The 23,953-nt window shown below is 40.5% G+C and overlaps 2 protein-coding genes across 9 annotated transcripts in view; both read right to left on the bottom strand.

The window, feature by feature from the left end:
- Positions 1-704, bottom strand: part of DPY19L3 (dpy-19 like C-mannosyltransferase 3) — a 64,206-nt gene extending 63,502 nt beyond the window's left edge. Inside the window, exon 1 of one of the 3 annotated variants that reach the window (XM_037877928.2) lies at positions 272-704. The gene's annotated coding sequence lies outside the window, so the exon portion shown is untranslated. The remainder of the gene's footprint in view (positions 1-271) is intronic. The other 2 variants (XM_043526462.1, XM_043526463.1) reach the window with 2 other exon arrangements.
- An 846-nt stretch (positions 705-1,550) lies between these two features.
- ZNF507 (zinc finger protein 507) overlaps positions 1,551-23,953 on the bottom strand; it is a 59,199-nt gene continuing 36,796 nt past the window's right edge. For 3 of the 6 annotated variants that reach the window (XM_037877356.2, XM_027821111.3, XM_037877357.2), the window contains 2 exons: positions 16,569-16,703; positions 11,993-16,399 (listed from right to left, as the gene is read on the bottom strand). In XM_037877356.2, coding sequence (XP_037733284.1) covers positions 16,033-16,399; positions 16,569-16,703 — 502 coding nt within the window. In that variant the 3' untranslated portion in view covers positions 11,993-16,032. Of the gene's footprint in view, positions 4,254-11,992; positions 16,400-16,568; positions 16,704-21,556; positions 21,681-23,953 lie in introns of those variants that run through there. The other 3 variants (XM_037877358.2, XM_037877359.2, XM_037877361.2) reach the window with 3 other exon arrangements.

The raw sequence follows: 23,953 nt of genomic DNA, 5'->3' as shown, positions 1-23,953 counted from the left end.
TGGTGGGAAGGGACAGGTGGGGCCCGTGGGCTGGGCCGGGGGCAACGGAGGGGAGGGCCAGTAAGGGGGGCGATGGAGGAGCGGGGCAGTTGCTCTGTGGGGCTGCTCTGGGCCGGGCCCGCGCCCGCAGCTCCCCGGCCGGGCTACACAGAGCGGCCTGCGCGGACGCCTCAGGCGCAGCTCTCACACAGCCCAGTTCTGCGGCCTGCACCGCCGCGGCCTGGCCTGGCGCCTCCCCGCCCCCGCGCACCCCCAGCTCCGGGGCCGATACCTGCCGACGCGGCCGAGCGGGAACACCGGCTACAGCTGTGGCTTGGCTGGGCTGGGCTGGGCGGCGGCTCGCTGCCGTGGTCACCCCGGCGCTGCCTGAGCGGAGTCGCCTCAGACCCCCGGTGGGGATGGGGAGGACGCGGTGCCTTTTGTTCCTCACTCAGTCTCTGCGAATGCTGAGCCGCGAACGGGGCGGGGGGCTGCTGTGGGGAGCGGGGGTCAGCTGCCTGGGACACGTGTTGGGGGTGCCTGGGACACGTGTTGAGGGTGCAGGGGGGTGCCTGGGACACGTGTTGGGGGTGCAGGGGGCTGCCTGTAGCTGGGCTGGCAATGGCAAAGGGTAAGGGGCTGTCTGGGGGTGGCTAGGAGCTGATTGCGGAAGCAGGGCGGTGTTTACCCCAAGTGAGCATGGGGCACAAGGGATAGCCGCTTTGAGAGGGAGATAACGTTACTTAATTTGGGACAGGATGCTGGGTAAACATGGTAGCAGAACGTGAAGTTGTATTGGGATTGCAAGTGAAGAGACACCTAGGTCTCGGGTGGGGTAGGAAGCTGGCTTGTTCTGTGTGAAAACAGCGAGGAGTCCGGGGACACTTTAAAGACTAACAGATTAATTTGGGCATAAGCTTTCGTGGGTGAAAAACCCACTTCTTCAGATACATGGAGTGAAAATTACAGATATAGGCAAAAATATATTGGCACATGAAGAGAAGGGAGTTACCTTGCAAATGAAGAACCAATGCTGAAGGCCAATTTAGTCAGGGTGGATATGGTCCACCCCCAATAATTGATAAGGAGGTGTCAATACCAAGAGAGGGAAAATTGCTTTTGTAGTGAGCCAACCACTCCCAGTCACTATTTAAGCCCAAATTGATGGTATTAAGTTTGCAAACAAATTGTAGCTAAGCAGTTTCTCTTTAAAGTCTGTTTTTTGAAGGTTTTTTTTTTTGAAGAATGGCTACTTTTAAATCTGTTACTGAGTGTCCTGAGAGACTGAAGTGTTTTCCTACTGGCTTTTGTATGTTACCATTCCTGATGTCTGATTTGTGTCCATTTATCCTTTTATGTAGAGACTGTCCAGTTTGGCCAATGTACATGGCAGAGGGGCATTGCTGGCATATGATGGCAGCATTAGTAGATGTGCCAATGAATGAGCCTCTGATGATGTGGCTGGTGTGGTTGGGTCCTATGGTGTTGTCGCTAGAGTAGATAAGGGAACAGAGAAGGCAATGGGGCTTGTTACAGAGAGTGGTTCCTGGGTTAGTTTTTCTGTGGTGTGGTGTGTAGTTGCTGGTGAGTATTTGCTTCAGATTGGGGGGCGGTCTGTAAGGGAGGACTGGCCTACCTCCCAAAGCCTGTGAGAGTGCGGGATCATTTTCCAGGGTAGGTTGTCAATCATTGATGATGCGCTGGAGAGGTTTTAGCTGGGGGGCTGTACGTGATGGCCAGTGGTGTTCTGTTATTTTCCTTGTTGGGCCTGTCCTATAGTAGGTGACTTCTGGGTACCTGTCTTGTTCTGTGAATCTGTTTTCTCACTTCCCTAGGTGGGTTTTGTAGTTTTAAGAATGCTTGATAGAGATCTTGTAGGTGTTTGTCTCTGTCTGTCTGTCTTCAACATTGGTTCTCCACTTGTAAGGTAACGACCTTCTCTTCATGTGCCAATATATATTTTTGCCTATATCTGTAATTTTCACTCCATGCATCTGAAGAAGTGGGTTTTTTACCCATGAAAGCTTATGCCCAAATAAATCTGTTAGTCTTTAAGGTGCTACTGGACTCCTCGATGTTTTTGTGGTTTCAGACTAACACAGCTACCCCTCTGATATTCAGTGTGGGGTTTTGATGGCCAGAATTTGGTTGGCAGTGGGAGGGACAGGTAGCTTTGGGTAAATGTGAGTAAAGGTTAAACTGTATGGAATTTTAAAGTCCTGAAGGGCAGGAGGCTGGGATCCTCAATAGATATGGTGACTTACCTGGCTGTGCTAACCTAGCTGAGTCCAGTGGAATAAGAGGCTAAGCTGCCATCCCATAGTTTCACTGTTTCCTACTTACAATTTTGTTTAGTGAGATCATCTGCAAGTAAAAACAGTCTTGGGCTTGTGATGCTTAAAGGATTAACTGCAATGAAAATGAATGTTTTATCTGTAGACATTGAAACTGCAAAGCAAGCTACTTCAAGGTAGCTCATCCGTTACTTCAGTCTTGATCTCATAATGTTGCCCTTTTCTAGAAGCAAATGCTAATTCAGTGTTTGTGGTCAGGCCTAAGAGTATTTTTGTGAACACCAACTGCCAGTCATTCCTGATTGTTCCAAAGTATGTATGGTAGCTTCCATAATGTTGATTAATGTTTACTTGGAGCTGCGATCAGGGTGCCAAATTTATTTTAGTTAGCACCCGTAACCTGGACTCTGAGGTGTGGGAGTTGTGCCTTATCTTCAGAACTACCCAAACCATTGTTTTGAAGTTGTACAATACAAAACACTGACTGTTTTGAGAAGTAATATTCAGGTAGGCTGTGGTAACCCTTATTATAAAGCAATGAACGAGTACACTAGAGATTCTAGTATTGCCAGGCTCAAGTGATCAAAAATCATGAGATGTTTTTTTTTAACGGCTATATTGTGTTTTGTCTGTCCTCTGATTTTTTTGGACTCCCCCTGCCCATCCTCAAGTGTGTGTGACAATTAGTGTTGGCTGCTCTCCCAGATTTATTGGGGAAGGTGATTTTTGGCCCCCGCTGAAGGAGCTCACACCCTCACATCTGCCCACCCCCTGCCCAGCAATTACTTCTGACCCTACCCCCATTAGTTCAGCATCCCATCAGTTCAGTCATTTCTCCTTCCTCCCTCAGCTTTCTCTCTGTTCCTCCTGAGATTCTTCACCCCCCCTCTCCTAATCCTAGCAAGGTTGCTGCTGGGTCCCCTCTTTCCCCTCCAGGTTGGGGGGCAGCTTCAGCAGTTCTTCATCCCGCTTCTGCCTCTTCTCAGGCTGGAATACTGCAGGGACGGAGGAGGATCAGAGATGTTGTCCTTTCCTCACCAGAGAGAAGGAGGGAGTGGATATTAATATTTAGATTTTTAAAGCTGCAAGCCTTTAAAATTCTAATGTAAGATGTATGATTTTTGTTTACTTTTTGTATATCAGTATGTGTATTGCACTTAATATGGGGAATGGAATTAAACTGGTCAGTGTAATATTTCTTGGTACTGTAGTAATTTTCTAGTTGATTTCACTTTCTGGTTCTCATGTATTGTCCCAATTTGTTTTTTAGAATCTGATGATTTCTAAGCCAATCTTGGGGCCCTGACTCATGATTATTGAATACTAGCGGTTAACATTGTTTTGAATTTTTTATTGGAAAAAAGCAAAACCTAGGATTTGAACCTAAACTAAGTTGACAGTGAAAATGAGTAGCATGTGTACGTGCACTTTTTCCTGTCTATGGCCCTGGCTCAGTACGGTATTTAAGCATATATTTAGGATTATGAAATGTTCTTTGTTTACATGATCACTGTTTCTTCCTCATTCAGTGCACAGGATTAATGGGGCTTCCTTAATGAGCAGCTATTAAATATTGTATTTTATCCTCATTGTTGAGTGTGACCCCAGGTTTTATTTAATGTACATGATTGAAACCCTGCCACAGAGCCAAAATTATTAATTTCTCCATGGGTGTTTTTATGGGCTCTCCTCATAGTATCAGAGTTCTTCACAAACCATTAATGAATTTATCTTCTCATCACTGCTGTGAGCTGGAGGGGTGATATTATCCCCATTTTACAGGTAGGGAAATGAGGCACAGAGGTTAAAAGTTTCCACTAATTTTGAGTGGCCAATTTGAGACAACGAGGACTTGATTTTTCAGCATGCTTCGCATTCTATAGCACTTCATATGTTCAAGCAAAGCTCTCATTGACTTCATTTTCAGCTGAGAGTGCTCATCACTCCTGCAGTGCAGACACTAGGTCTCCATTTGGGCACCTGGAAAATAAGGAACACATAGTTAGTAATCACCTTTGGAAAGTTTTGGTTTAAGTCACGTGCCTACAATCCTAGGAACTCAATGGCAAAGAGGGAGAGAATCCAAGGCAGCAATCAACTGCCTTAATCTGGAGAACATAATTTCTCTTCCTGCAGTCCCAAATCATGCATTATGTATGTTTCAAACATCTGCAACAAATGAGGCCGCAGTCTTACGGATAACATCCTCCTTTACTGCACAACTCTGATTCATCACCAGGGCAAGTCCATTCTGTGCTCTAAACAAGGCAAGGGTCCTGTGGGAAAAAAGCATATTCCTACGTACATGCCTCCAGCTTTCACCCTGACCACACCACACGATCCATCGTCTACAGCCAAGTTCTGCGATACAACCGCATTTGCTCCAAGCCCTCAGACAGAGACAAACACCTACAAGATCTCTATCAAGCATTCTTACAACTACAATACCCACCTGCGGAAGTGAAGAAACAGATTGATAGAGCCAGAAGAGTTCCCAGAAGTCACCTACTACAGGACAGGCCTAACAAAGAAAATAACAGAACGCCACTAGTCGTCACCTTCAGCCCCCAACTAAAACCCCTCCAACGCATTATTAAGGATCTACAACCTATCCTGAAGGATGACCCAACACTCTCACAAATCCTGGGAGACAGGCCAGTCCTTGCCTACAGACAGCCCTCCAACCTGAAGCAAATACTCACCAGCAACCACATACCACACAACAGAACCACTAACCCAGGAACCTATCCTTGCAACAAAGCCCGTTGCCAACTGTGCCCACATATCTATTCAGGGGACACCATCACAGGGCCTAATAACATCAGCCACACTATCAGAGGCTCCTTCACCTGCACATCCACCAATGTGATATATGCCATCATGTACCAGCAATGCCCCTCTGCCATGTACATTGGTCAAACTGGACAGTCTCTACGTAAAAGAATAAATGGACACAAATCAGATGTCAAGAATTATAACATTCATAAACCAGTCGGAGAACACTTCAATCTCTCTGGTCACGCGATTCTTCAACAAAAAAAAACTTCAAATCCAGACTCCAGCGAGAAACTGTTGAATTGGAATTCATTTGCAAATTGGATACAATTAACTTGCATAATGACTTAGCCACTCCCAGTCTCTATTCAAGCCTATTTCCCCTTGTTTTTTCCTAACACCCCACCCCCCACCCCGACGTTCTTGTTAAACCCTGGATTTGTGCTGGAAATGGCCCACCTTGATTATCATACGCATTGTAAGGAGAGTGATCACTTTAGATAAGCTATTGCCAGGAGGAGAGTGGGGTGTGGGGAGGTATTTTTTCATGCTTTGTGTGTATAAAAGATCTTCTACACTTTCCACAGTATGCATCCGATGAAGTGAGCTGTAACTCACGAAAGCTTATGCTCAGATAAATTGGTTAGTCTCTAAGGTGCCACAAGTACTCCTTTCCTTTTTGCGAATACAGACTAACATGGCTGTTACTCTAAACTAATAGAGTAACTGTTAGCTTAGCAGAAATATGTTGTTGTCTTTTGTGTAGAACAAGCACAACAAGAAGGTGAGGCACATGCTTTGCCAGTGGATTTCAGAGATATTTACTAAGAAGAGGAAGGGTGCAACTTGGGAATCTTGAGTTCCCTTTCACCTTCTGGAGGCAGGGCTCAAGTTGTGCCAGAATGTGTTTTTGGGGGAGTCAGACTGGCATCCTGGCAGTGGTGGAACTAAGAGGGAGCAGGGGATTGGAGGGGAATCGCCCTCCCTGGCGGTCTATAGGTGTATGCGTGGTGCTTTCTCAAGCATATTATGGAATTGACAAAAGAAGGTGTACAAAACAATTTTTTCATCTGGGGCTATAGCAGGGGTTCTCAAACGGGGGGGTCAGGAATGCTTTGCATCCAGCATTTATAATGGTGGTATAAATTAAAAACACTTTTTTTATATATTTAAGGGGGGTCACACTCAGGGGCTAGCTATGTGAAAGGGGTCACTTTTAGATCTCATTCGATAGATATCAACTATTGCCTCTCCTAGCATTAGGCAATGAAAGGGGTCACCAGTACAAAAGTTTGAGAACCACTGGGCTATAGCCTAAGCCTACCCCACACCTAGAAGCGGTAGCTCAGCCCATCTCCCTCATCTGGACATCGCAACATGGCGCACAGGGTTGCATGGCATTGGAATAGTGTGTGCCTTATCATAACACCACTCACTCGAATATGGCCTGGCCACCTCTCCCCTGTGATGCTGCAACTCCCATGGGACTGGAGCCATGGGTGAGTGTGAGGTGGGGTTGCTCTCTAGCCCCTATGAAAAAAATAAGAACGGCCATACTTGGTCAGACCAAAAGACCATCTAGCCCAGGATCCTGTCTTCCAACAGTGGCCAATGCCAGGTGCCCCAGAGGGAATGAACAGAACAGGTAATCACAAGTGATCCATCCCTGTCGCCCATTCCCAGCTTTTGGCAAACAGAGGCTAGGGACATCATCCCTGCCCATCCTGCCTAATACCCGTTGATGGACCTATCCTCCATGAACTTATCTAGTTCTTTTTTTGAACCCTGTTATAGTCTTGGCCTTCACAACATCTTCTGGCAAGGAGTTCCATAGGTTCCACCTCTGTGCATGGTGTGGAAAAATACTTCCTTTTGTTTGTTTTAAACCCCCTGCCTATTAATTTCATTTGGTGACCCCTAGTTCTTGTGTTATGAGACACAGTAAATAACACTTCCTTATTTACTTTCTCCACACCACTCATGGTTTTATAGACCTCTGTCATATCCTGCCTTAGTCATCTCTTTTCAAAGCTGAAAAGTCCCATTTTTATTAATCACTCCTCATATGACTGCTGTTCCATACTCCTAATCAGGTGAATTCATTTATGTTAAAGTTGTTGATCCTCTGGGAATTCATGAATTCTTCTCAGTTGTCCAAATATTCTTGAACAGCATGAGCTTCTGAATTATAGATGAAGGAACTTAGAGCTTTTATTCATGAAGATATTTACAAATCAGTTTAGTTATTCAACCAGCTCAACTAGTTACCCAAATTGGAAACTGAACCTAGGTATTAGGGTTTGTGTAAAATACCACACAAGGTTTAATAAGTACAAGTAATCAGGACCTCACTTTTGGATCTCATTCACTAGATAGCAACTATTGCCTCTCCTAGCATTAGGCAACGATATTGGTTCAACATTACTATGAGAGAAGAATCACTTTGAGTTGCTAACACAGCTTTCTGGAGCATTCTGGGTTCTACTGGAATTCTTCAAACTAAATACTGACCGGGTCCCATCCCAGTTTAGCATATGCAGTTTGAGATAATCATATTACAAGATGGTATATTATCCATTCTCCAGAAAGGAGTTCACTTAAAGTCATCTACATTGTGCTGACAAACTTCCCTTGTCAGCTGTCTGTTAGTCTTGTTGGGTTGGCGATAGACTTTAAACTGAGGACTGTCACTTGTATGTTATTTAAAAAAAAAAAAAAAAAAAAAAGGAAATACTGAGTGGAAGTTTTAACCATGACTTGTTCTAGGACCTATTATGGTCCACTGGGGATATTTTAGATTAACTTTAATGTGATTAGGCAAGGTTATGTGGCAGTGCTTTAAAATGAAAGATTGTATCACTGTATAATTGGATATATTGTATTTTTATGACAAGAAACTGATTGTCTTGACTTAGTCTTCTAGTCCTTTTGCAAATAAGGTACCTCACGTAGCTTGTCTGAGATCTATAACAATCTTACATACTGTTTCATAATTTTAAAATTGTAACTTGTCAAACATGTGAAAGCTATAACCAGGTTTATACTTAAGTACTTAGTTAAGGTCTCTAAAATTAGAATTCAGAACTTGGTCATGAAAAGACTACAGTATATTCTAATTATAGCTTGAGGATTCTAAAGAGTACATTATTAAAAATACAGCTGTCAATGTTAAATTCTTACACATAGTTTTGATTGAACTCTTTGCCCAACTGAGTATATTTTTCATTTACAAAGTGCACCCACTGTATATAAGTGTGTGTGTTTCACTCACACAGGATAAGATCCCAAAATAAATCCAAACCACCCAATCCTCCACAAGAAGCCCAAAGGGGAAATCGGCTTAACACAGTGCCCTTAAAGAGCAACAAGACCTGACTTTAGAAGCAGCAGTGTAGGTGGCACATTGGTGGACGAGTGAATGCCAGAGATAGGGACTGTAGAGTATGGGAACTGAGGAATTATGGACTTGACAGAGTGTAGCATTAGGTCACTTTGTTTTTCGCACTAAATATCATAGGAGCTACAATTTCATGATGGGGTCAGCAGGAGTTAATCTATACAGAAGAGAAGTAATTTTATTCACATCAATGGAGGAAAAAAGTAAAGGTATATACAGAATATGGATAAATAAGGAAGGATAATTATTTTCAACAAAATGTATGTACAAAATTTGTAAAGGGAAGATAATCATGCTTTTTTTATCACCACCCTTTAGTAGGCTGAGACAGAGTGTGACACTTCCATGGAACAATACATACTGAAATAAACTATTTAAAAAGCCTTATTTTTTTAAGTTTCAGAAATGTGTAAAATATTAACTTTGCTCAAAAAAAGTGGCCACTTTTTTTGAGCAATCTAACCTGTACCCTTTCCTGTACGTGTTATATTGGTATACATAGCACTAACTTTTTCTGCTACCTAAGATACTTTAAAAATAATTAGGAGCTTGTTCTTCTTTGGAAGAACCTATTGGACTCCATGGACCTATTTTTACATTTTAATATTATTGCTATTCAAAATATTTAACCAATAGAAGCCTTGTTCTATAAATCCAACTATAAAATTAGATTACTGAATAAAACTGTATGAATACAACACGCAGTCATTTTACAGGGTTACTGACTTAGTGGATGCGGGAAGATGTAGATGTAATATCTTTTTTTTTCTTTTTTTTAAGTAAGGCTTTTGAGACAGTTCCACATTACATTCTCCTAAGCAAACTTGGGAAGCTTAAATTACTATAAAATGCACAACTGGTTGAAAAACCACACTCAGAGTAATTATCAATGGTTTGCTGTTAAACTGGGAGGTTGTATCTAGTGGGGTTCCATAGGGGTCTGCACTGAGTCCAGTACTAGTCATAATTTTCATTAGTGACTTGGATAATGGCATGGTGAGTGTGCTTCTAAAATTTGCAGATGACACCAAACTGGGAGGGGTTGAAGCCCTTTGGAAGAATTCAAATGACCTTGAGAAATTGGAGAGCTGGTCTGAAATCAAAAAGATAAAATTAAAGAAGAGTACAAAGTACTCTACTAGGAAGAAAAAAAATCAAACCCACAGAATGGGGAATAACTGACTAGGCAGAAATACCGCATAAAAGGATTTGGGTTTTATAGTGGATCACAAATTGAGTCAACAATGTGATACGGTTGTGACAAAAGCTAATATTCTGGGGTGTATTAACAGGAGCATTGTACGTAAGACACAGGAGATAATTAGCCCACTCTAGTTTGCATTTGTGAGGCCTCAGTTGGAGTTTTGGGTACCACACTTTAAGGGCAGATCTACATTTACAACACTGCGGTGGTGCCAACAGGAGAGCTTCTCCTGTTTGATGTAGTTCATCCACCTCCTGTCGACATAACCCCTGATGTAGACAGTGCTATGGATTTTTCACACCCCTGAGTGATATAGTTATTCTGTTGTAAGTTTATAGTATAAACCTGGCCTAAAAAAAGATGTGGATAAACTGGAGAGGACAGCAACAAAAAAGGTGAAAGATTTAGAAAACCTGACCTATGAGGAAAAGGAAAGGTTAACAAAACTGGGCATGTTTGTTTAGTCTTGAGAAAAGAAGACCAAGGGAGGACCTGATAAGACTTCAGTGTGTTGAGGGCTGTTATAAAGAGGATGGTGATCGATTGTTCTCCATGTCCACTGAAGGCAGGACAGGAATTTGCTACAAAGGAGACGAAGTTTTTCCTAATATCTAAGCTAACTATAAGGATAGTTAAAGTACTGGAATAGAGTAGCAAGGAGGTTGTGGAATGGAGGGTTGGGGGGAGGAGGAGGAGGGCAGGGGGAGATAATGGACTGCATGATCTCTAGCATTCCCTTCCAGCCCTACATTTTTATGATCAGTAGTTTGCTGATCTTTACCAGTAACTTAAAGGCAGCTGTTTGTAAAAACATCCAGATCTCCCATCTTGGGGAGAACATTGGATGATCTCTAGCAGCACAATTTCCACTAACACTTCTGATTGGTTAATGCAGTGCAAAACACAATAGTGCCCCAACTGTGAACAATTTAAAATTGTATAATGGCAAAATAGAATACCTTACGAAATCATCCATGCATCTAAGGACATGTACTAAAGTCATATTAAAGTCTTCCAGATTAAATAAAGCAATCCGTTATAGTCATCACCTTGGAATATTAGCACATATGTTTTGGGTATTCATATAGCAAATTGTAGGTTAAACAGTGAGGAAAATGTAAATGCATACTGATGTGTCTCACACGGTGGGGGGGAAGCACCTCAACTTTTAACCAAAACAGATACTGTTTAATCAACGTAGCTGGGGACTGTCAAGGAGCAAATAAGGCTCTTGGATTCTCTGTCCCAGACCTGGCACAAAATAGAACAACCTGGAGCTGTTCTGCCTTGCGCCAGCTGACTGATTCCCAGGGACCATATACATAACTAGAAGACATCATGCTAAACTACTCTCCTTTGCTGTCCCTCCCCACTAGTGGCTGCTGTGCAGGCTATGTGCTCACTGGAGAATTACACCTGAGAATTATTACTCTATGTACATTTGCTGAAATAACTTACTGTAAAGTTTTGAATAGAGATCTAATATTCCAGGATACCTAAATACACAGTAAAACTAAAGATTAATATCTTAAAATTTGTTTCTGAAAATTACATTTTGGACAATTCAATTTTGTTAATTTTGATTACAACAAATCAAAACCTAGGCCAGTATTAAGGAAGCAATTAAACAGGCCCTTTCTGACTGCCTTTATTTGTTGTTTATTACACCACTTTGGAAGAAATTGTGAAAATAAGTAATTTGATCTTTCAGCTCTACCATTTTAATCAACAGCTCTGCACAAAGACCAGCTGAAACTGGAATTACCTGCAAGTCTCTTATGTACTGCATACTGTGAAGTTGTTTTATACTCACATACCCTTCAGTATAGAAGGTGCAACATTTGTCCATATTCTAAGGATCAAGGCTACAGTAGCTCATTGTGTTCCAGTTAGATTATCTGATATTAAGTCTCATTATTAGTAATGCCTCCATTTTATTAAAGTTTTCCTTCATCCCTATATGTAGACCTACTTTTGCTATGTTTTATTAGTGCACTGTGTATAAAAAATGGAAGTTAAATTTTAGTTCAAGTTTAATACATGTTTTCAATATAATTTGATATTCATATAATTTCTGTGAATTTCCCCCCTGGATTGTTAAATCCTGCATTTTAGAATGGAGAGTCATATTTTTGTTTTTAATGAGTTAATGTTTAGATTATGGCTTTGTGTGCCCCTACAGAAGAAAGGCATTCTGCTTATATAAAGCATCATGATCTCTGCTTGGGTGCTCAGATTGGATTTGCACAATGGTACTTGCTTCCCATTTCAAAAGGTGTAGTTTGCTTCCCCCTATTAAATACTTGTCTCATACTGTACAAATAAAAGCAGAACACTAAGAAGTGTTTAACAAAAAAGTTTATTACCAAAATACAATATTAAAGTCAATACATGACAAACTCCTGTAAAGCAAAATAAATTATTCTAACGTACAGTATTTCAGAAGGTAGTTAAAGTAGTACTACAGACTTGCTTCAAAGTTCCAAACAGACAATCTGTTCAATCAGGAACACAATCCTACAGAGAGCTTAAGGCATGCAGCTTAATGTGCTGGATAGTTTTATAAAATGCAATTCATTCTATTTTAATAAGATACAGTGTCAAAAGTAACTGCAGTCTTTACGTCAGTCTTCTAAATTTTTTTATACTTTGGCTATAAAAAGCAGTGCCATAGTGTTATAATACCTTTTCTTAAAAAAATACATGTACTCATGTCCATGAATATCAAATGCAAATGTAAATTTCTATTAAATATATTTTATTCCTCAATACTTTGAGCACCCACTGTACAATTTATTTTAATGATTAAATAAGTGCTTGGGACAGGAGAATACAGTAACTCTGGCTGAATCCCACTCTCTCTTTCTAGGCCAAGTACAAAGTAGAAAGCTACAATGGAAGATTATAGATCCCCAGCTATTTCATTAGTAGAAAATGGAAATTTCCTCCATAACAGAATTGTAGGTATCTAGAACAAAGGCTTTAAGTTATAGTCCATATCAGTGAATAAAATCTGCTTAGAGCAGAGTTGAAAGAAAAACAAATAGCACTCAAGTATGATGATTTGCTAGTTCTGTGTGCCAGTAGTATCCTAAATATTTGTAAATTCTCAAAGGAATGGGAAGATTGAAATGTTGTAACCCTGAAAAGTGCTGTTAAAACAAACCCAAAACATGCAAACAAACTAACCACACAGCACTTTCCAAAGCAGGTGGTATGATCAGAATACTTGCTTTTAGGAACTGATTCTGTAATCATTCCACATTCATAGCTTCTGTTAAAGTCAAGGGGGAATTTTGAATGTGAATCGATGGCAGCATGGGGACAATCAATAAGGAATTTTTCTCTATGAAGATTGTTTATTTTCTGCAGGCTTGCAAGTAATTATTTCTTGGCAATTGTAGTATTTATCCTAGTCAGATTTTAGAAGCTTCCCCCCCGCCACTGCTTTAGAGCAACACATGGTTAACCAAAGATTACTCGCACAAATAATGAGATGGTAAAGAACACGCTGTAAATAGCTATACCTTGGTTAGTAGTTCCAATATATTACAATGGGTCTTTGTGCATTATATTTGAACACTGCACCCAGAAAAAACATGACTAATAAAATGTTTGACTTTGTAAATCTGGGCTCAGTGCCATCTTTCTCCTAGCTCATGCCTCCAAGTTCTTCACATATTTCCATTAGTGTAACAACTTTAAAATGCATGATCCATTATGGGGAAAAATTAAGTTAAGGTCATGGCACACTGTAGTTTCCATGAGTTTAAAATAGGAATTTAAAATTCAAATTACTGTGGACTCTTTGAAAGCTTTATATTTACCAGATTTTCAAATGACTGCAATAAATGGGATCTGTAAATACAAAAGGAGCTGGAATGTTAGAATGTGCTCTATGATCTCAGATATTAAAAATATGCCCAATAATTTCCTGTTTTTTTTAAACACACCAGAATTCTATATTAAGGATATAATATTGGTGTCAACACTGGTCACTAAGACAACACCAGTACCCTGATTAAATATTTTCCATCTGTGATTGAAATTGTTCATTATAATCATGTTTTAAAAGTGTCAAATTACCCTGTATGAATATGAAAAAATCCCTTCTGATTGGCCTGTGTATATTCTATTTTTAGAAAAAATGTAAAACATACAGAAGTTACTTTACATTTTTATTTAAAACATGAGAAATGTACTATGTTTAGTTCATGGATAGGTCAAACCTATTAGTGTAATGGGCTGTATGATGATAATCTTTATCAATTTTTAAAATAACATTTGTACATAACCTAATTTATAACCAAATGAATAGGACTATTTAAAGATAGAAAAAGTTCAAAATATTTAAAAACAAATCCACTTTAAAAGATCACCAGTACAGCTTGAAATACAACTCTGCCCTTTATCCAGACTGGGTTGCTTCTTAAAATTAAAGTTGTATATAAAAAACTATCCTCTTTCTTTCCTGTTTGACCAGCTTCACTGTCCACAGGAGAACTTAGAAAATCAACACAGAAATAGCACCATGAAGACTGTACACTACTCCTATGCCAGCTTTTCAGGTTTACATAGTTGTAGCTTATTTCTGCTAAAAAAAATGTATAAATAGGTAATAAATACAAAAAACTTTCTGCATCACTCTTTAAAACAATAGTATACTAACCATTTTTAACAAATGAGCGACTAACCCAGGCATAACTAAACTGAGATGCCAAGAACTGGGCAGGCTTCAGTGCAATTACAGTTTTGAAGCTACCTTTAAACCAGAATTGAATGTTTCAAACTTCACCAGAATGTTTTAGTCTGACTGCTAAAGGGCTCCTTTTCAAATGTTACACTTTTTTTGTAGCAAGCATATACTAAAACACAATTTTAGGGGCCAACTTTACAAGTGATTTTGGCAGAGTTCCCTGGCAATTAGCCTGCATACTGAAATTCCCATTGATATGTAAACTGATGTACGTCATTTAAATTACACGAAAGATCAGCATTATAATTTTAGAAGCAAAATGGTTTTAAAAAGGGAGAAATTTCTAAGGGTTGCTTTAAAAATAACGCACAGCAATTATCAAGTTCCCTTTGAGAATGCTTATCACATGCATCAGTAATGTTTACTAACCATCATGGATCCTGTTCCTTTCTATTTTGGTGCAATGGAGTAAAGGTTGTTTCCACAAAGCAAGTCAATTTTTACTTAGAAATTATTTTTGCTAAATTCTCTTGTGAAATTTGAAGCATTTTATGAGAAAAGATTAGCATACCTTTTGAGTAATTATTTCAACAGACAGTGTGAGAGCCTGACTTTTCTAGGTATTTAGGGACCTAAAGATGTAGGTAGGCACCTAGTGCAATTTTCAAAAGTGGCTATGCACAGAGCGCTTTTGAAAATCCCACTAGGCGCCTATCTACATCTTTAGGGCCTAAATACCTTGAAAAATCTGCCCCTTTGTCAATTACATTTCTGGTGCTTGCCTGTTCCCACCCCAAGATTATGGCACTCATTATGTACTGACATGAAAAAGTCACTAGTTAAAATGCCAATTTATATCATGATCCACTTGCTTTTAGAGGTTTGGCTGAATATTTTAAAGAAAGACGTTGAACAGTGGGTCATGTTTACATATGAATTTAACATGTCTAAAATAATCTTGTATTTAAATCTTGTATAATCTTGTATAAAATCTTGTATTTACTTAGGATCTAGCCAAATAATTGGCAAGATACCTACTGCATTCAGGCCACACAACTTCTGCTGCCTTGAATCAGCACTTTGGATTAGTGACTGAAGGAGTACCATCCAGTATTGCGTATTCAGAAAAGCTGAGCTGGAAAGAGTAAGGCCTTAAAAATAAATTAGGAGCACCCCACCATCTACCCCTCAGAATCAAACAGTAAATTTTAGGTGAGCATTAATTCATAACCTGTATTTGGCCTACTGTCCTTTGCATTGAAGAAAAAACCAATATTTGCCTGAAATGAGTTCGACATCCTTAACTAAATACTTTCAAAGCCAAAAAAAAAAAAAAAAAAAAAAAAAGCGCCTTTTGAATTGAGCTAATACCTTGTTTAGCTCCTGAGTTTGAATTTCTTATTGCGCTAATGCACTTTGGATTAACACCAGGCATTGAGAAATCCAGACTCTTGGCATCACAGTGAAGGATAAAGGGTTAGATGGATCATTCCACAGTTTCCCCAAAATGGAGATTTAATGGTTTTAGCTAATTAAATTATGTCTGTAATTGCAACAAAGACTCAGATTGGGAAATCAGTAAATTTCACTTGCATTTCCTCTCTTGAGCAAGTATCTCAGGCAACATTAGCAAAGATAGAAAAAAAACATTTTAGGAAATCCTCTTCTTTTTAGCTGATAGTTTCATCTAGTTGGAGTTCTGAGTTGCATTGTGGTCCTTATTTAGAATGATGTTTATGATTTCACCCTCATGTTCTTTCATATGATCCAACAGATTTTCTTTGTTGGTGGACTCAAAACCACAAATACAACAGCAGAAGAGTAGAACACAGTATTCTGTGCCAAGATGAGACTGACTGGAGTTCTTTTCTAAATTGCATGAGGTATTAATTGTTGGATTAAGTTTTTGATTTTCATTAGAACCTGAAATTTCATTAGTAGTCTGATTAATGGACTCTGAAAATGACACCAAGTTCTCTGAACTCCCTAGAACAGGCACTAAACTTTCATCAGTGCTTTCTAATAGCGTCTTTCCAGGTAGCTGCCCTTGAAACCTAAAAAATAAAAAAAAAAAAATTTTTTTTTTTTTTTAAAAAGTCATAGGTTTTTTTTGTTTGTTTGTTTAAATTTGCAGATTGTAATTTATCTTGGGTCAAGGTTGGGTGCTTTCAAAAGTCTAGATTAAAGGATTCTAGTTTGTAAGGAAGTTTCATACATACACACCTGCCGCTTTGTGAAATTGCATCATTAATAGCCTTGTTCACTTGTTCATAATTATAATTTTGGTCACTTGCATGTTTCCACATATGGGACTTCAGGGAAGGAGGGTGGCTGCATACATATCCACAAAGAGAACATCTGAAAAACAATGAGCGTAACAGAAGGTATTTGAAGTGAAGTCAGATACCTCACTTTTTTATTAAATTTTCTTAAACAGGTCAAATGAGATAATACAGCAGAGAACTAATTCCCCTTCTCTCCTAACATGTGGTCAAAGAGAAATTTCTCCATGTTGCAGCAATTCCAGTATATCATAATAATTTAATGCCACTATAAATAAAGCATGTCAACCCTTCCTTGTTTTAAGTTTATACCCTGGCCAAGTAAGTGTGTTTCAGAATAAAACTTTGCATGCAACATCTCAGTATCTAAAAATTATTTAAACCAAATTGAATTAAAAAAAGCAAATCAAAACAAAAAACGTAAAATGCCACTGTCAGTTTGGCCATTTATAAAAAAAACTATTTGAATACTACAAAAATGCACTAGTTCTGATCACTTCAACTTACCTTCCATTTTAGAAATGAAATTCAGTGTTATTAGGTAATAAATTTAGATTATCTTATGATATTTTGAACTACTGTGCATGTACAATAACTTGCTTCTCCATTAAATTTAGTTTGTATTCCTAATTGATATTTAATTCACACAGCAGACATTTTTATACCATCCCTAATTACATTTTGTAAGAACAAAAAGTATATAAATAGCAAAGGTTGGTAAATGAAGGAAGACCTGGGAATTTGTAACAAAGGTGACACTGCAATATTTTCTTTTCTCGCTTCTTCATTATTCCATTAACTCCTCCCTTCTCAACACTAGTTACAATTTAAGATTACTGAAAACCCTCATGAAAAAAAGTCTAACAAAACCATAATGTAAATGTTTTTGGAATGTCCAATCATATTCAGACAATTATGCATTATGGAATTCAGCTGGATGATTCAAAAACCTTTGAGAAAGTTTCATAGAATGAGATCCTAAGTATGTTTTTAAATAAATTTGTACAGAATCCTACTCCATGTCTATAGAAACATATTGGCTTAATCCCAATTAAATACAATGGGACTTTTCCATAAATGAAAATGAAGAGTAAAGAATTTTAGAAGTTTTATGGTTAAAGTAATTTTAAGATATAAATTCGTCAACACTCTACCTACGTAACAGACAAAAGGATATGTGATTTTGGGGCATCCATCACTAGCAAGTTGTGAAACACAGGGGCTGAGGGCTAGGTGCCTCTAGCATTTGAGAAGCTCTCAGTTATCCATAATTAGATAGTATGCTAAAAGAAAAGGAGTACTTGAGGCACCTTAGAGACTAACAAATTTATTTGAGCATAAGCTTTTGTGAGCTACAGTTCACTGCATCCGATGAAGTGAGCTGTTGCTCACGAAAGCTTATGCTCAAATAAATTGGTTAGTTTCTAAGGTGCCACAAGTACTCCTTTTCTTTTTGCGAATACAGACTAACACGGCTGCTACTCTGAAACCTGTAGATAGTATGCTGAATTTGATTATGATCAGAAACTGGCATTTTCACATTTTGTTAGAATTCCAACCTCAAGTAGTTGTACTCTCAGCTACAGCTAAGAATCTACTTCAGTCACAATCCCATCACCCTTCAACAACAGCCAAATTTTTCTGTCCAACTAGCCTAATGTCATCTCAAGTTATATTATGATGAATTTGTAAAATGGCTACCACCTGTTTAAAAACTTTAATTTTCAGAGCAAAAAATATTTGCTATTCGTATAACACCTGGAAACCCAGATACTGCACCACACAAGTCAATGGGAGTTTTGCCATTGACTTTAATAGCAGCAGGATCAAGCCCCAAATGCAGCCGCCTGAACTTGCAATGGCTGCAATTTCCACTAACCAGAAGACAAAAGAAAGGAAATTCTACCTACCGCTCCTCCACAGAATACTGTGGAGAACTCCTAATTTGAAAGGTTATATGAAGATATATAGTACACTACATGCATGTGGCAAGGAAGGCCTGCTCCACAGGGCATATAATGAGGCCACGTTTTTTAGCATCACTATCTCTATTACATATCAGGAAATGTACAATTCTACGGGGGGAACAGGGTTGTTTTGTTTAACTTTAATCCTTCTCAGACAAGTGGGCTTCTCAAATTAGAGTCAATGGATGTCTCAGTCTGAATGAAAACTTTGCTACATCACAATCCTTCCATTTTAATAAATAAAAACGAATGCACACCTTTAAAATCCCAACTTCCCTCTTAAAGTATAGCTAAAAGAATGTTTAATTTTGCAAAGTTGAATCAGGAACAAAAGGTAAAGATGCCCACCCAATCACAACTCCACCCCACATGCACATGCATTACAACAGTCTTTAATTATATGTCTGCAAGGTTTTTATACCCATGTTGATCCCAGGATATTAGAGACACAGGGTGGGTGAGGTAATACCTTTTATCAGAAGAACTTCTGTTTGGTGAAAGAGAGGAGCTTTCCAGCTACACAGAGCTCTTCTTCAGGTCTGGAAAAAGTACTGAGTGTCACAGCTAAAAATACAAGGTGGAACAGATTATTTAGCATAAGTAGTTAACACATATTGTAAGAGACCATTCAAGGTTAACGGACCACTTCACCTTGAAAGAGGAGGAGTCCAGTATATATGTGTTAATTACTTATGCTAAATAATCTGTTCCACCTAGTAAAAAGAAAAGGAGTACTTGTGGCACCTTAGAGACTAACACATTTATTTGAGCATAAGCTTTCCTGAGCTACAGCTCACTTCATCGGATGCATTCAGTGGAAAATACAGTGGGGCGATTTATATACACAGAGAACATGAAACAATGGGTGTTACCCTACACACTGTAAGGAGAGTGATCAGGTAAGGTGAGCTATTACCAGCGGGGACAAACAGGGGAACGGACACCTTTTGTAGTAAGAAAAGGAGTACTTGTGGCACCTTAGAGACTAACCAATTTATTTGAGCATAAGCTTTCGTGAGCTACAGCTCACTTCATCGGATGCATACTGTGGAAAGTATAGAAGATCTTTTTATACACACAAAGCATGAAAAAATGGGTGTTTACCACTACAAAAGGTTTTCTCTCCCCCCACCCCACTCTCCTGCTGGTAATAGCTTATCTAAAGCGATCACTCTCCTTACAATGTGTATGATAATCACATTGTGTATGATAATAGAGACTGGGAGTGGCTAAGTCATTATGCAAGGTAACCTATTTCCCCTTGTTTTTCCCTCCCCCCCGACGTTCTTGTTAAACCCTGGATTTGTGCTAGAAATGGCCCACCTTGATTATCATACAAAATTGTAAGGAGAGTGATCACTTTAGATAAGCTATTACCAACAGGAGAGTGGGTTTGGGGGTGGGCGGGGGAGAAAACCTGGATTTGTGCTGGAAATGGCCCAACTTGATTATCATACACATTGTAAGGAGAGTGATCACTTTAGATAAGCTATTACCAGCAGGAGAGTGGGGTCAGGGGAGAGGAAACCTTTTGTAGTGATAAACACCCATTTTTTCATGCTTTGTGTGTATAAAAAGATCTTCTATACTTTCCACAGTATGCATCCAATGAAGTGAGCTGTAGCTCACGAAAGCTTATGCTCAAATAAATTGGTTAGTCTCTAAGGTGCCACAAGTACTCCTTTTCTTTTTGCGAATACAGACTAACACGGCTGTTACTCTGAAACCTTTTGTAGTGATAATCAAGGTCGGCCATTTCCAGCAGTTGACAAGAACATCTGGGGAACAACGGAGGGGGAGGGGGGGAGGAAGAAATAGTTTTACTTTGTGTAATGACCCATCCACTCCCAATCTTTATTCAAGCCTAAATTAATTGTATCCAGTTTGTAAATTAATTCCAATTCAGCAGTCTCTCCTTGGAGTCTGGTTTTGAAGTTTTTTTGTTGAAGAATTCCCACTTTTAGGTCTGCAATCGAGTGACCAAAGAGATTGAAGTGTTCTCCGACTGGTTATTGAATGTTATAATTCTTGACGTCTGATTTGTGTCCATTTATTCTTTTACGTAGAGACTGTCCAGTTTGGCCAATGTACATGGCAGAGCACATTGCTGGCACATGATGGCATATGTATTCTTCAACAAAAAAACTTCAAAACCAGACTCCAAGGAGAGACTGCTGAATTGGAATTAATTTGCAAACTGGATACAATTAACTTAGGCTTGAATAAAGACTGGGAGTGGATGGGTCATTACACAAAGTAAAACTATCCCCCCCCCCCGCTGTTCCCCAGATGTTCTTGTCAACTGCTGGAAATGGCCCACCTTGATTATCACTACAAAAGGTCCTGCCCCCCCCCCCCCCCACACACACACACTCTCCTGCGGGTAATAGCTCACCTTATCTGATCACTCTCCTTATAGTGTATATGGTAACACCCATTGTTTCATGTTCTCTGTGTATATAAATCTCCCCACTGTATTTTCCACTGAATGCATCCGATGAAGTGAGCTGTAGCTCACAAAAGCTTATGCTCGAATAAATTTGTTAGTTTCTAAGGTGCCACAAGTCCTCCTTTTCTTTTTGTGGATACAGACTAACACAGCTGTTACTCTGAAACCTGTTCCACCTAGTGTTTAGCTGTGACACTGAGTACTTTTCCCAGACCTCAATACGAGCTCTGTGTAGCTGGAAAGCTTCTCTCTTTCACCAACACAAGTTTGTCTCATAAAAGGTATTACCTCACCCACCTTGTGTCTCTAATTACATGCTCATATACTATTTTACTGCAGAACCCTTTCCTTATTCAGGTTTGATAGTACAAACTAACTGAAGTGACAGTTCAATACTTATTTTTAAATACTCATGGTTTAAAGAGCAGACTCCTAGCTCAGTTACTAAGCATCACATTTTTGCTTTCAGGATTATATAACACTATGGGGTTAATGCTACTAGGGGCTCAGTACCTTCAGCTATCATTCATATCAAATCAAAACTGAAGGTGCTCAGCAACTTCCAGGATCACTGTCTGTACTATTCATCCACGGGTCAATATATGAGCATATTGCACAACATAATCCCATAGGAAATCTATAAAGTATAATGTGAGGAAAGAAACAGAAGTAAAATGAGTTTGCTGTTCTTGGACAATGTTTTACAGAATGTATTTTTACATTACACTTTTAGCAAAAGACAATAAAAGCACTTAATTTTTGCAGTGTGCATTCATCTTGTGGTTCTATGTAAGACATAGCTGATGGAACCTAGGTCATTCTGCAGTTGTGTCTAGTATGTGGAGATCAGTTTCCCTGTTTCTATAACAAATCATCATACAGATGTATTCCTGGAGACTTCATCACATGACAATATTTAATTAAAAATTAATCTTTAGTTCTGAAGACTCCAGGCCAGTGGCAGGCAAACTTTTTGGCCTGAGGGCCGCATCCGGTTTCGGAAATTGATGGAGGGCCGGTTAGGGGAGGCAGAGCCAGGTGCCTAGGATAACCCTATACAGAATTCAGTTTAATTTGCGCCCTACTGGCTTAACCTGTGCTGAATGATTAAATATCACTGTTAAATAATGTCCTAAATTGACATACTGTGGAAATTTTCTCACAGCCTTTGACAAAGTGGATCATCAGGGACATGGAGGCCAGAGGTGTGGAAGTTTTCAGTAATCCTAGATGACTGCAGAATGCTTTCCTACAGAGTGTAGAGCAGGGGTCTCAAACACGTGGCCTGCAGGGTTATTTTCTGCAGGCCGCCAGCTCCCCGCAGCCCCCCAGGCCCCTCCTGCAGCCAAACCCCCTGCCCTGAGCCCCCTACCGCACCCTGACCCCCTGCCCTGAGCCCCTGCCACACCCCACACCCCTCTTGCATCCCCGAGGGGCGGAGGGGAGACGGAGTTGGGGTGGGGATTTCAGAGAAGGGATTGGAATGGGGGCAGGGAAGCGGTGGGAAGAGGCAGGGCAGGGGTGGGGCCTCATGGAAAGGGTGGAGTGGGAGCGGGGCCGGGGCAGCAGGTGGGGGGTGTCAGTGATGCGGGCCCTCGGGCCAATGTACTAGTCCTCAGGTGGCCCTTGTGGTCATTTGAGTTTGAGGCCCCTGGTGTAGTGTGTGGCTGCAGCATGCATGGTATCTAGTGCTACTAGAAAGCACTTTGGAAAGGAGCATAGTGGGGAGGTTTAGTTTACAGTTTGTACTTGTGAAGAATTTAGATTTTTCTCTTGAGACCACAACTTTTGTATGCATGTGATTTATCCCAATGGCCCTGGTTGCCTGCCCAGTCTTGCAGTATGACTTGTTTAGTTTCTTTGCATTTTTGCTTTCATCCTAGGTTTTTAACTCCTTGTTACAAGTTAGCACTGGGTAGCCATGCTGAAGTATTAGAATTTCGTTTTTTATAACTGTTTCTCAGTATGTAGCACAGGGGTGGGCAAACTTTTTGCCCCGAGGGCCACAACAGGGCTGCAAAACTGTATGTAGGGCCAGGTAGGGAAGGCTGTGCCCCCCAAACAGCCTGGCCCCCACGCCTATCTGACCCCCTCCCACTTCTCGCCCCCGACTGCTCCCCTCAGAACCCCTGAGCCATCCAAACCCCACCCCCCCTCACTCCTTGTCCCCTGACTGCCCTCTCCTGAGACCCCCTGATCCTAACCGCCCCCGCCCAGGACCTCACCCCCTATCCAACCGCCCTGCTCCCTGTCCCCTGACTGCCCCAACCCCTATCCACACCCCTGACAGGCCCTCCGGGACTCCCACACCTATCCAACCCCCTCTGTTCCCCATCCCCTGACACCCCCCTAACCCCATCCAACCACCCCCTGCTCACTGACTGTCCCCCGGGACCCCATGCCCCTTATCCAACCTCCTGGCCCCCTTGCCATGCCACTCAGAGCGGCATGTCTGGCAGCCGCACTGCCCGGCCGGAGCCAGCCCCGCCACCCAGAGCACTGCCCGCATGGTGGTGTGGCTGCAGGGGAGGGGCCGGGGGCTAGCCTCCCTGGCCAGGAGCTCAGGGGCCGGGCAGGATGGTCCCGCGGGCCATAGTTTGCCCACCTCTGATGTAGCATGTGGGGTTAGACTACTAATGGCACTTATTTATGAAATATACACAAACATAAGAGACTAGTGACACTCATGTTCTTTTCTAGGATAACACAATGCAACTCCAGGTTCTGTCTCACATGGAGACACTAAGAATACCAAATTAGCTCCAATACTTTTTGCTTTTGTACAAGTGTTAATCAACTGGAAATACAGAATAAGACAGGGAGAAAAATAATTCATGACTACCTACCTACGCTATTTTTTACTTAGACTACAGAGAAAGCAATGAATCTGAACTCCACTTTGTTTCATAA

The sequence above is a fragment of the Chelonia mydas genome, chromosome 12 (assembly GCF_015237465.2).
Source record: "Chelonia mydas isolate rCheMyd1 chromosome 12, rCheMyd1.pri.v2, whole genome shotgun sequence".
NCBI classification, from domain to species: domain Eukaryota; kingdom Metazoa; phylum Chordata; order Testudines; family Cheloniidae; genus Chelonia; species Chelonia mydas.
The sequence above is the reverse complement of the archived record's forward strand: the minus strand, read 5'-3'. Positions and strand labels throughout refer to the sequence as shown.